This window comes from Pinus tabuliformis, chromosome X, assembly GCF_031772625.1.
Source record: "Pinus tabuliformis cultivar Carrire ecotype Pingquan chromosome X, CPIR1, whole genome shotgun sequence".
In the NCBI taxonomy this organism is placed as follows: domain Eukaryota; kingdom Viridiplantae; phylum Streptophyta; class Pinopsida; order Pinales; family Pinaceae; genus Pinus; species Pinus tabuliformis.
In genome coordinates, this window is record NC_142308.1 from 1,272,732,237 (window position 1) to 1,272,744,245 (window position 12,009).

At 40.7% G+C, this 12,009-nt stretch overlaps 1 protein-coding gene across 1 annotated transcript; it reads left to right on the forward strand.

Moving 5' to 3' along the window:
• The first annotated feature begins 11,343 nt into the window (after positions 1 to 11,343).
• Positions 11,344 to 12,009, forward strand: LOC149144629 (uncharacterized). The gene has a single exon (XM_089446993.1). It carries the CDS (start codon positions 11,575 to 11,577, stop codon positions 11,782 to 11,784), a length of 210 nt encoding a protein of 69 aa, XP_089303119.1. The 5' UTR covers positions 11,344 to 11,574; the 3' UTR covers positions 11,785 to 12,009.

The window sequence follows — 12,009 nt, forward strand, 5'->3', positions numbered from 1 at the left end:
TATAAATAAAATATTTTTAATAGTAGTTAAAGGTAAAGATTTATCTTTCAAGTAGTTATGTCTTTTTTATTTTTTTAATTAAATTGTTTAATTAAAAAATACTATATGAATCAAACTGTCATATGAATGAGTTATGAGTTTTTGGACATGTGATATCCATAAACCATAATATTAATTCATGGTATTCAATAAAATCTATTTATAGATTAAAAATCAACATGATAAAATATGAACCAATTTAAGTATTAAAAATCTCTCTCTATATATATAAAATTTCTTATCAACATTTACTAACCATTAATTTATATAACTATATTAATTACACCAACATAGACCCATTTTGAAGGTGGATCTAACATGCCTTGAGAGGGATCCATTTCCTTCACGTGCACTTTTTTATTAGCATACATTATTTAAATGTTTTGTATAGTTATTTTTTTTTTTTAGAGTTTTCAAATTTTTTATTTTGGCCATGAGCAAAATTTCAACTTTGATGACAGATGAACAAACTTACACATCATAGATTGTAGAATGAGTACAACCAATGTGAAGGTGATGTGTAAGTATGTCTATCCCTCTTAAAATAAAAATAAAATAAGAAAAAAAATATGCTATGCATATTTACTTAGTTGTCTATATTACCTAATTTAATTTCATGTAAAGTAATTAGTAGTAAACAAAAATATGTGAATAAGATGTTTAAAACTTATACTTTTCAAAAATATTTTAACGTGATATCAACTTCATATATATTTATATATAGAAAAAAATGTTAAAAGAAAATATTTTAATGTTGTATAAAATATTGGAACATATTTATATATGGAAACCCCAGATTGGGGTGTGAGCCAGAGGACGGCCCCATCAAGACGAATTTAATGGTGAGTACACCAAGGTACAACACCACAACCCCCCACACGCTTGAGGCGATGGGTGCGGTGGCCTTATGCATGCATAACATTATTGCCACAAAGAAAGGCGGCAAAGTTTCGAAGGGAAGTTTTCCGAGTAGTAGCGATTGTAGTGGGAAAGAAGTTGGTATTTTCTGTGACTGGGTGAGTGTGGCTCAGTGTGTGAGGCAAGGTGACTCTAGTATTGGGTCGGTGTAGCGTCTCCAGGAGCGACGGAGGTTCCATCAGCTCCAAACGTAGGAAATTGGGTACGTAAATTGTTTTCTCCTCCCCTCCATCATGCTCCCTTGTCTCTGGTTTGGTTTGTGGGCTCTGCATGGGGGCAATTGGGGCTGGGGGAATGGTTTGGTGGTGGTATCGTGTAAGAAGAACTTGAATCCTAAGGGAACCCCCCTAATTTCAACCTACTACGAGATTTACTTTTCTTGTAGAGGGTTAATTTGGCTATGGGGCAGGGGTGACAACCCTGGGGAATGGCACTACATTTGGGTCAGAGTCCAGAGGGTTGGGTGTTGGGATAGTGTTGATATTTGTCTTAATGTTGAAGCCTGCTACCTTATGGTTGGGTGGATTCTATTGAGGATACCCAAGGCCTGGGTCGAAAGGTCTGTGGGACTATTATTATGAGGAGCGATTTTCCAAGGGTTGGGAATGGGCATGGAATTGGGGCTGGCTATGCTAGAATTGGAAGAACGAGTGAAGGTTGCTTGGTTAATGGGTCTCTAGCGGGAAGGCTCCCAGGGTTGGGCAACCACAACCTGCGTCAAAATGGTCGCAAGGTCATTGTAGATGGGATGAGCCACCAGAGGGTCTGCAGGGGTGTCGAGAGGTTGCTACTTCTCTTGGGCTTGGGGAATGGTCTCAAAAGGGCTGGAACTGGGTGCGAGAGACTTGGAATTTGCGAGCTGGGTTGCCATGCTACAGGGCCTGTGGCCGAATGGCTGTTGGGGTGCTACACCCATGTCTTGGGTTACAGTATATGCAAAATAGCTATTGTGGGGGTGTGTTAGTAAGGTCATAAGCATTTTCACATGGGTGTGGGACTGGGGCATACTGGGCTCGGGATTGTTTACACTGCTTGCTATGCAAGAGGTTAGGGGGAGCACGAGACTACATGCGCAAAGGGGATGATGGACTTCGATGGGTGGCAGAGCCTGTGGGTGATGGAACGACACAATATAATTGATTGCCAAAATTGGTTTCTTGACACCATGATAGGTACACAAAGTGGTAAACCTCCCCTGGGATTTTGAGGCTTGCCCCGTCACTGGTTCAGGGATCGGTCAGTTCTCATCAGATTATTAAGCATCGGGATAGTGTGCCTATGGCTTGTACTACAAAGACCAAGGGTTGAGGTAAGAGGCCACGAGGGCCTAAGCAAGGAAATAAGCCCAACTCCTCGGGAGGAAAATGCGGCAGAAAGCATGTCGAGAACCTCATCAATGAAGTGGCAACATCTTATTAGGAGGGGACCAATGAGGAGATTAGGAGATTGATAGAAGAATGGGAGGTTGACCTGAACTGCCAGGCAAGCACGACTGAGATAGAGATGGAAGATTGGAGAATTCGTGTACCAGACCCTGGACATACCCATGGGCGAGTGACTCAGTTTACGTAGACCCTTTATCTTCTCCTGGGAAAGGCCATGGAGCAGATTTCGGTGAGCATGGCGACAACGGTTCAGGATTTTCCAAACTACAAACAGGATTTTCAGAAGTTGCAATTCCAAATGTAGAAACAAGAAGGATGCCTTGGCCACATTGAGAGACACCTTCCCTGTCTGCTCTCACAGACAAAGCTGCCAGGCTCTAATGTCAAAGATCCGGCTCCAATTGATTCTGCCTCTATTGAGCAGGAAGATTAGAATGTTGGTTTCCTGTTAGTTTTGTTTAGTACTTATGCGGATAGCTTTTAATTTTCAATATGCAGTTATATATGAATATAGGAAACTAGAGTATGGGTGTGGACATGAGAACCAAACTTATATAGCTTGGGTAGAAAGGCTCGTAAGTTTTTGCTACTGGATGGCTTATCATGCGGTTAGGTGGCCAATAGACTTCGTTTTTGGCTAGGCAAGTTGAGGCCACCTAACCTATGTTATGTGGTATTAATTTACTTATTATTAATGAAAAAGAAGGATCTATCAAGCTTACAAAAAAAAATTATATATAGAAAAAATTGTTAAAAGAAAATATTTTAATGTTGTATAGAATAAAATATCCAATATGAGTTACAAATGAAATATTTTAATATGAATTAACTTTGACATATTTTTAAAATAAATTAATAATAAAAATGTTAGTTTAATAAGATTGCACTTAAAGAAATTTGAAGAAATTTGATCCTTTTTTACTCATGTTAGATTTGTGAATTGAAGAAATTTGATTCTTTTCGACTAATGTTAGATCCGTGCTTAAGATGAATCTATTTTTTTTTCAGAGAAAAAAACCGACATAGATTTATATTAAGAAAATATAAAAGTCTTCAAAATACATATGGCAGATTTTGAGCTTGAAGAAAAACCCCACAAGATTACAGAAAATGCATACAGATAGTCCTAATCATCCATATCTGAAACAGAATAGACCTATACATTATATCAACAAAGTCTGCTTGTCCAAAAAAAGCCACAGATTATACAAAAACTAGAAGGGACTGCCCTTCCTAGATTACCTAGTAGATATACACATAGGAAAAAAAAGGAGTAGATCGCTCTGCCATGAACCAGAGATCCAAAGGACTGGTACCAGCATGCCGGAGCAGGACAAAAATACCCAAAATCATGTAGCAAGGACATTAGGCGAAGAGGCGCATTGATGAAGAGATTCCTGACAAGCCAGGATTCGCTGAATAATGGCATGTAGGGATTCCTTTGAACCCTGGAAAATTTGAGCATTTCGCCAGGTCCACAAGAACCAATAGGAGATGATAAATAGCGACCTCCAAGATGAGGATTTCCTACTCCACCATATAAATTCATCCTGTACAGAAGAAAAGTTGATGTAAGGAAAACCAAAATGTAAGGACAGATCATACCAGATATTAAGGGACGAGGCACATTGAAAGAACATGTGCAGATTTGATTTCGCTTCATTAAGGCACATGGCGCATCTGCTCGGCCCCTGCCATTTCTTCCTTTGAAGGACCTCCCATGTAAGGTTTTTGTTCCAGAATAACAGCCAGGAGAAAATAATCATTTTGAGAGGACATGCAGCCTTCCAGAGACGGGGAGGGAACAGCGGTTGAGGACTCCTTCCCATATCAGAGATCATATCAGCATAAATAAGCTTAACGCTCACAAAGAGATTTGATCTTTTGAGAGCCCAAACCAGAAGATCTTTTGTACCCAATCAAACGATTCCCATGCAACCAAGGCTAGCTTTTACCGAATTCCAGAGAGAGAACATCGAATGGGCAGGTGCAAATCCTCTCCTTCTTTCCAGACCGGGGAGGAAGTCGACCAATCTTTTATCAGCTTATCCCAAGTGAAGCATCCCTGCCTGTGTAAAAAGAGGACCAACGGCAAAGGAAAAGAGAACTCCCGGGCGCAAGAAATATGATCATAACCAATGAGCATGCAGGAACCCGAGCAGAGATTCCAGCAAAAATACTGCATGAAGATATGATGAACTTTCCTAAGACTCTGCCAAATCGACGATCCACTCTTGATACCAATGGACCACCTCATGTACCAATATTCAATACTCTTGCCTCTTAGATATTTTGCCTTTATAATCTTACTCCATGGACCATCACCAAAAATACCTCGATGGAGAGATTTACAGAGGAGGGCATTTCCAAAAGTGCGCAAATCTAAAAGGCCCCATCCACCAACACTTTTTGGTTTTGAAATAGAAGCCAACTTGACAAGATGAATTTTGTTCTGGAATGCAAATCCTCCCCAAAGGAAATTTGCAATCAATCTGTTCATATGGGATATAGTGCTAGCTGGGAGATAAAAAATATGTGCCCAATAGACTGAAAGTTGAGAGAGGATGGCCTGTACAAGGATGAATCTGCCAGCCAGTGAAAGGAATTTAAACTCCCATCCTGAAATCTTCTTATAAAACCGTTCCAGAAGCCATTGCCAGTCCCTTTTTGAGTTTCCTTTTGCCTTTAAGGTAAAACCCAGGTATTTGAAACCTTGCTTAATTGAAAAAGGAGCAATACTCAGCAGATCAGATATCCAGAGAACAATTTCCATATTTGAATCATTGTGAAACAAAGAAGATTTTTCCTTATTGATAACCAGACCAGTAGCTTTCTGAAATTTAGAAAGAATATCATTTATGCATATCCATGAGACCTTACAAAGCATAGCAAAGATAAGGACATCGTCCACAAAGAGATTATGAGAGAGGGAGACGTCCTTACAAATCTTTACCGGCCGACATCTCTTTTCTTTGACTGCTTTGTTTATCTGCAAACTGAGGGAATTCATTACCAGAATGAAGAGCAGAGGGGAAAGGGGACATCCCTGTCGGAGTCCCCTCTCCGCTTGGAAGAAAGGCGACGGAGATCCATTAACAATCACTGAATATCTGACATTCTCAACACAGCACATGACCCAGTTGATACTTTGAGACTTCAGTCCAATTTTTGCCAGCAGGATTCTTAAAAAACCCCAATCCACACAATCATAAGCTTTTTGTAAGTCGATCTTTAGGATGGCCGCATCCATATTCTTTGACAGCATTGTGTACAGACTTTCCTGAGTCATGGCCACCGCATCCAAGATAAAACGACCCTTTAAGAAGGCATGTTGGTCCCCAGTAATAAAGGAATTTAGAATAGGCTTCATTCTTTCCGCGATGATTTTAGAGGATAGCTTGAACATGATGTTGCAAAGCGAAATAGGCCTAAAGTCGTAGAAAGACTCAGACCTGTGCTTTTTTGGAATTAGAGCAATAAAAGTAGAGGAGGTGGCCCAATGAATGCTTCCAGACATCCGAGATGCGTCAACCATCCGCAACAAGTCTGTTTTAAGAAGGTCAAAAAAATGGGAGAAAAATTCGATAGGCCAACCGTCCGGTCCCGGACTTTTATCCTTTTTAAAAGATTTGATAGCACTGAGGAGTTCATCTTCCGAAATTGGCTTAAAGAACTCTTCATTTGCAGCATCATCGAACATTTCCGGAACCAGCTCTATGCCCCACATAGCATCTTGAAAGAGAACCTCCCTTCTTTTATATTGGTTTTGAAAAAAATTCACGACCTCCATCATGATCTCCTGCTGAGATATGAGGACATTCCCCTTTTCATCTTTTATGCTCCAGATAGAGTTCCTCTCCCTCCTTGCGTTTGCGTGCTTATGGAAGAATCTCGTATTTCTGTCTCCCTCCTTGAGCCAAATGGCTCTGCTCTTGAGACGCCATGTAGCCTCCTCCTTTTGCAAGAGCATTTGTTTCCTTTTCTCCAAAATCCTTATCTTGATTTTCAGTTCTATAGATAGACTGTTGGGATCAGCTGTCTGTAATAGGGAGTCCAGTTCCTTTCGAGTATTTTCCAACTCTTGTTTATCCGACCTCCTCTTTTGATTTTGCCATTTCTTCGTCACGGCCCGCAAATGCTCCATCTTTACACGGAAAGGCATATAAGGCGCCAGATCAGATTCAAGGAGGCTCTTCCAATTACAGGAGATAATTTCATTAAAGGATGGGTCTGCTAAATGAATCCTGTTGAATTTAAAAGGATATCCAAGTCTGATAGCATTTTCTCGCCATTCTAAGAGTATGGCTCTGTGGTCCGAGGAGTGTTCATTCCCGATGGATAGAACTGGCATTCCCATTTTGCGGATGATGCTAGCATGCATAATGACTCTATCAATTCTCTTTGCAATGTAGGCCTGCCCGATCCTACTGTTGTCCCATGTTGGCCTCATTTTGTCAGGGGCAATGTCCACCAAATCCCTATTTAGTAATTCCTTCCTTAGTCTGTCAGCCATTGGGTCAATTTTCCTGCAATGACCCCAACATTCATCAGAACTGAGAATCAAATTAAAATCACCAGCCATCAACAGAGAATCGATCTCAAGAATTCGGGATTGGAAAAGCCTTTCCCAAAAAGAAAGTCTATTTTTATATGGAGCATAGACATTTAGCAGATTGAGAAAAAAAGCTTGACCCCTGATAGATGCCGTTATTAAAATTCCTGCACTGCATTTATAAGCTTTTGCCCTTATCCATACTGGGTCCCACAAAACTACGAGGCCACCCGACTGACCATTTGCCTCAGTGGCGACCATGTACCACTTCGGATACATTCTCCTGAAGTAAGCAACAGACACAGAGCTGGGATGCATGGTTTCTTGGATGAAAATGACCTTTGGATGAGCCCTGTAGAAGACATCTTTTAGTGCGTTATACTTTGGGGCTGCGCCTAAGCCCCTGATATTCATAGAAACAAGAAAGGTCATTTTGATGATTCGCCAGCCATACATGCTCTAAGAGGCTGAAAGTCCAATGATTCGAGAACATGAACTTCCACTAGTGATAAATTCCTCACACCCTGCTCAGTGACTATAGATCTTCCTCTAAAATGACGACTACCGCCTTTTGATTTCTTCCTGACAGTTATATTTTTTGCCGAATTTGGACTTATGTGTGGGTTGGGCGAGCTGATCGGTTTATGTATGGTCAGTGGTTCAAGTTCTAGAGATGTCCTATTGAGAAGAAAATCAATGTCACTATCTAGATTGTTGACAGGGGATTCAGACAGCGAATTATCTGAGGAGAGCAAGGGACAAGGATCTTTTCCTTATGATTGAAATGGATCCTTTCCTTTTGAGACAGCAGAACGAGATTTAACAGGAGTCAGAGAAGAGGAGGATATCTGGATAGGAAGAGAGCCAACAACAATATCCCCTTGATTCATAACAGGGGGAGAAGGGACCGGGATATCCTCTCGGGGCTCCGGAATTGGGGCGCATATAGGAGGCGAGGGAATTGTTCCAAATCGACCAAGAGAGTCCTGTAGGGAACAACATGGGTCCGGCTCAGATTGAATATCATGAATAGGGGGATCATGAACCTTCTTTTGAGGTTGTACTAAGGGATTTTGTTCCCCCTGTAGAGAGATCTCCTGAACATTGAATGAGTCCAGGGAGTGCTCGGATTCAAGCTTTCTATATAGCTTGTAATTAGTTTTTCTGAGTCTTCTGGAGTGCCGATTACTGCAATTTTTAATCAAGTGTCCAGTTTTGTGACACCAGGAACACCTGAAAGGAATGCCCCAAAAGTCAAGTCTTTGATGGATTTTTGAGTTGCCCCATGCAATCTCCAAATGATCAGGATAACCCCCCTTGTATGGCTTCTCTATAAGGATCCAAGCAATGCGCTTGTCTTTTTCACCTCTGCACCAGGGATCTACATACACAAACTTACCAATCGAATTGCCAATTTTTGTGAGAGTTTCTTCTGACCATAGTTCCAACGGAAAGTTCGGTAGTTTCACCCATATCAGACTGTTTGATGGGGTGTTCTTTAATGGATCAAAACCTATATACCAACGAGAAAGTGCCAGGAAACTTCTTCCAAGAACCCAGGGATTATTTAGAACCATCTCTAAATCAGATACTTTAAGGAAATGGAAAGAGTACCATTCCTTCATGAGACGAGACGTGATGGGAGTATATCCTAACAGAGGAGACCATTTTTCGGACAACCACTTCCTCATGTCTGAATCATCCATTTCGGGGAATTGCCATTTCCCGACCAGAGCTAAATTCTTCAGACTGTCAATACGATCTGAAAGGGTAGCACCATCCACAGAAACAACTTTTGGGGGAGGGACTGTCTTCACAGGATTCTTTGATTTATTGAAATACAGAGAAGGAAGCCCGTCTTTTCAAAATTACTCCTTTTTAGACCTATGAGACACTTTATAGGCTAGGCTAATTATCATGTCCTCCACCGTAGCTTGCCAGCCTGTAAGGTTAGTTTCTTTTTCCCGTGCCTCCTCAGCTTGTATGGCGGCCTGGACAAACGCCCTTGTGGCAGATGAGTCAGACTCATCCGTCATCATAATGGAAGGAAGGACACAAACAGTCCAAAAATAGACGTTTTGGAAGCTATCACCACTGTACTAGTACAAACAATCCCGCTCGTAGATATTTCTGAGCAAAAACCCTAGATGGAGTAATACCTAGAGAATAAGGAATTTATAAAACAAATCAGGAAGGATCCAGTCCGTAGATCCGATCCTGACAAGAGGACTTAACTTGATAAGGACAAATTAAGAGCTCCTGCAGGATGTGGATTCGGAAGGCTAGAGGTAGAAGACTCCAAAAGGGGAAAATGGAGGCGGATCAATTGTCAGTCTAGGGATTGCTACTAATGATAAGACATAATAGGAAAACAACCATTCCTCCAGTCAGAAGAATATAAATGGAAGAGGAATATTAGGTGTACTATGCCATGATGGAGGTACCAGCCAATGCAGAGACTGATGACTTATCCAAGAAAATTTGAAAATTTCAGGTCGCCGGAAAGATTGAAAAGCCCTTATGATCTTTATCTGGTATTCCGGCAGCGATTTAAAACTGCTAGTGAACCGAAGCTAGAAATTGAAGCACTATGCAAAAGGGTAATCTTGGCAGTCGATACAACAGCAAATAGGATGGAAAACACACCACCATTTCCCAATTCTAATGCGGAAATCAGTACAGGGACTGTAAAAAACTATGGATTGCTTTATCTTAGTAAAAAATGATTTCAACATTTTTATATCAATAACACTAATTGGCCTATATCAATTCCATAGAATTGTTCAGACAATTAACTATAGACTCTGATTAAGAAAACAAGCATCTTGTTCGAGTCCCTGATATCAAAAGACAGATGATGAGCAAAAACATACTAACCTTTTCGAGCTTTGACCGGAGCGACGGGAGAGAGCGACCAAATCCGTTCCAGAACGTCCATGCAGAGAGAAGATAACCCCGAGGAATCAGAGGCCCAATAAGAACCGATTGAGCTTCAAGAAAATAACATAGACCTCCCTCACAGCACAAGTTGCAGAGAAACCCAAGGTCGAAGGCCCCAGATTGGGGAAGGGAAAACACAAGAAAGCGTTTCAGGGAAATATTTATAAACTTAAGAGGTCATCAGAAAGCACCATTCCCGCTTCTGACGTTCCTGCACGGAGTCTAGAACCGGCAACATGTCCGGTGTGGACAAAGAGTGAGCATGCAAAAGCCTACATCTGCATGCAGGGTGGCGGAAGCTGTGTGAAACTAGAGCCAGATGTCTGAGGGTGGCGCTTGAGTGTTGACACCTGAAGAACCAAAATAGCTGTACATAGGGTGGCGAAACTGTAGGAAGCTAAGGCCAGATGTCGGAGGGAGGCGTTTGAGTGACACCTGCCTAAGAATAGAAAAAACCAAGTAGCTGCGAAGGGTTGAGACACCCGACAAGATTGTCGTCTTCTACTTTGACGAGTGGCTAAAACCTGGGAGGACCTGTAGAAAACGACAACAAAGACCTAGGGTGGCGAATCTTGTGAATAAACTAAAATGCCTTACAAGCCAATCATCTGTAATAGATTAGGATCTCCCGTCGGATGTAGCTTGACGAGTGTCCAAAGCCTGTATGTGCCTGACGAGTTCTCTCTGAGAAGCGCTCGCTCTCCCGTGCTCCGGCCGCTCTCCTCGCAAGCACCTTACCCCTTCCAATCTACCAACTGCAGATTTTTTTCTCTCTGAGAAGCGCTCGCTCTCCCGTGCTTAAGATGAATCTATACTAGTTTAAAAAAATATCTATAGAAATACATGGACGAAGAAGGGATAAAATGTTAATGCATTTTAAAAATGCAATTTTAAACTTTTAAGTTAATTCAAAACCTTAAAATTCAGTGAAATCATATTTTTACAATAGACTAAAAACTCCAATCATTTTAATCAGCGTATTAATTTTTTTTCACAATAGCACAATGATATGATATCATGATTAATATATCACACTCATTTAAATTAAATTAAAAATTGAGTATAAAAATTATCTTTGCGAGAATTAAACTATTCTTAAAATAAAAATCTAAACTCACACAACCAAAATAATTCTCATGAACAATCATTTTTCCACCAAACATTAGCATTACCCAAAACTAAACTGAGTAAAAAATAAAAATAAAAATAAAAATCTTTATCAAATCTTAACAACAATATCAAAGTAGATGGAAGTGGGTACGATGTCATCACATTGACATCGGAGTCCGACAAAACAATCATCGTCATCTTGCTTAGTCGTGAAAGCCAAAAATCGATGCCACGTATACTATAAAAATAATGATAACGTGTTTTTGTTTAATGCCACGTATAGGATAACAATTACTGATAAAAATATCTGGAAAAATGTGTCCTGCAAGTGGATCGTTCGATTCCGAGCAAACTAATTACCATTAAAAAACTCAATCCTTAAATTCAACTACCAGCCAACGAAAGAAACCAAACGCTGGTGCATTGTAGTTCTTCTTAAATACAAGACATACTCCGAGAGTTTCGAACACTCAACCTGCGTGACCCGTTCGCATTCCTATTTCTTCTCCTCCCTTTGATCTGCCGGCCTGAATTCGATACTCAGAAGTTGCTTGCATCTGTCCTTGCAAGGATTCCATCTCGGCGCGTCCGTGAATTTTTTTGTAGAGGAAAGTTCACAATCTGATTATAATGATCGACTGGGGGCCGGTCGCGGTTGCGGTGGTTTTGTTCGTATTGCTGTCGCCGGGGCTCTTGTTTCAGTTTCCTGGCAACAATCGGAATATAGAATTCGGCAACTTCGAGACTAGCGGCATATCGATTGCGATACACGCCCTTATATACTTCGGGCTCCTTGCGCTGTTCACTGTCGTCATCGGAGTACATATTCAAACCGGTTGACCAATGAGGTTTTCCGGTGCTCTGAGCTTATCCCTGGCTCGATCTGTTGAATGCTCATCTTTCTTTAATTTTCTCATTTAAATCACAGCCAGGCTATTATGATTTTCCTGCTGTTTCATATATTTGAATTCCCTAAATCTGGGAGAACTGTATGGATTTGACATTTTAAATTGTAAAAAAACTGTATGGATTTGACATTTTAAATTGTAAAAAAAAGTTTGACAA

Bases quoted from the DNA above. Each gene is read 5' to 3' on its own strand.
- LOC149144629 (XM_089446993.1), top strand. From the start codon at position 11,575: ATGATCGACTGGGGGCCGGTCGCGGTTGCGGTGGTTTTGTTCGTATTG.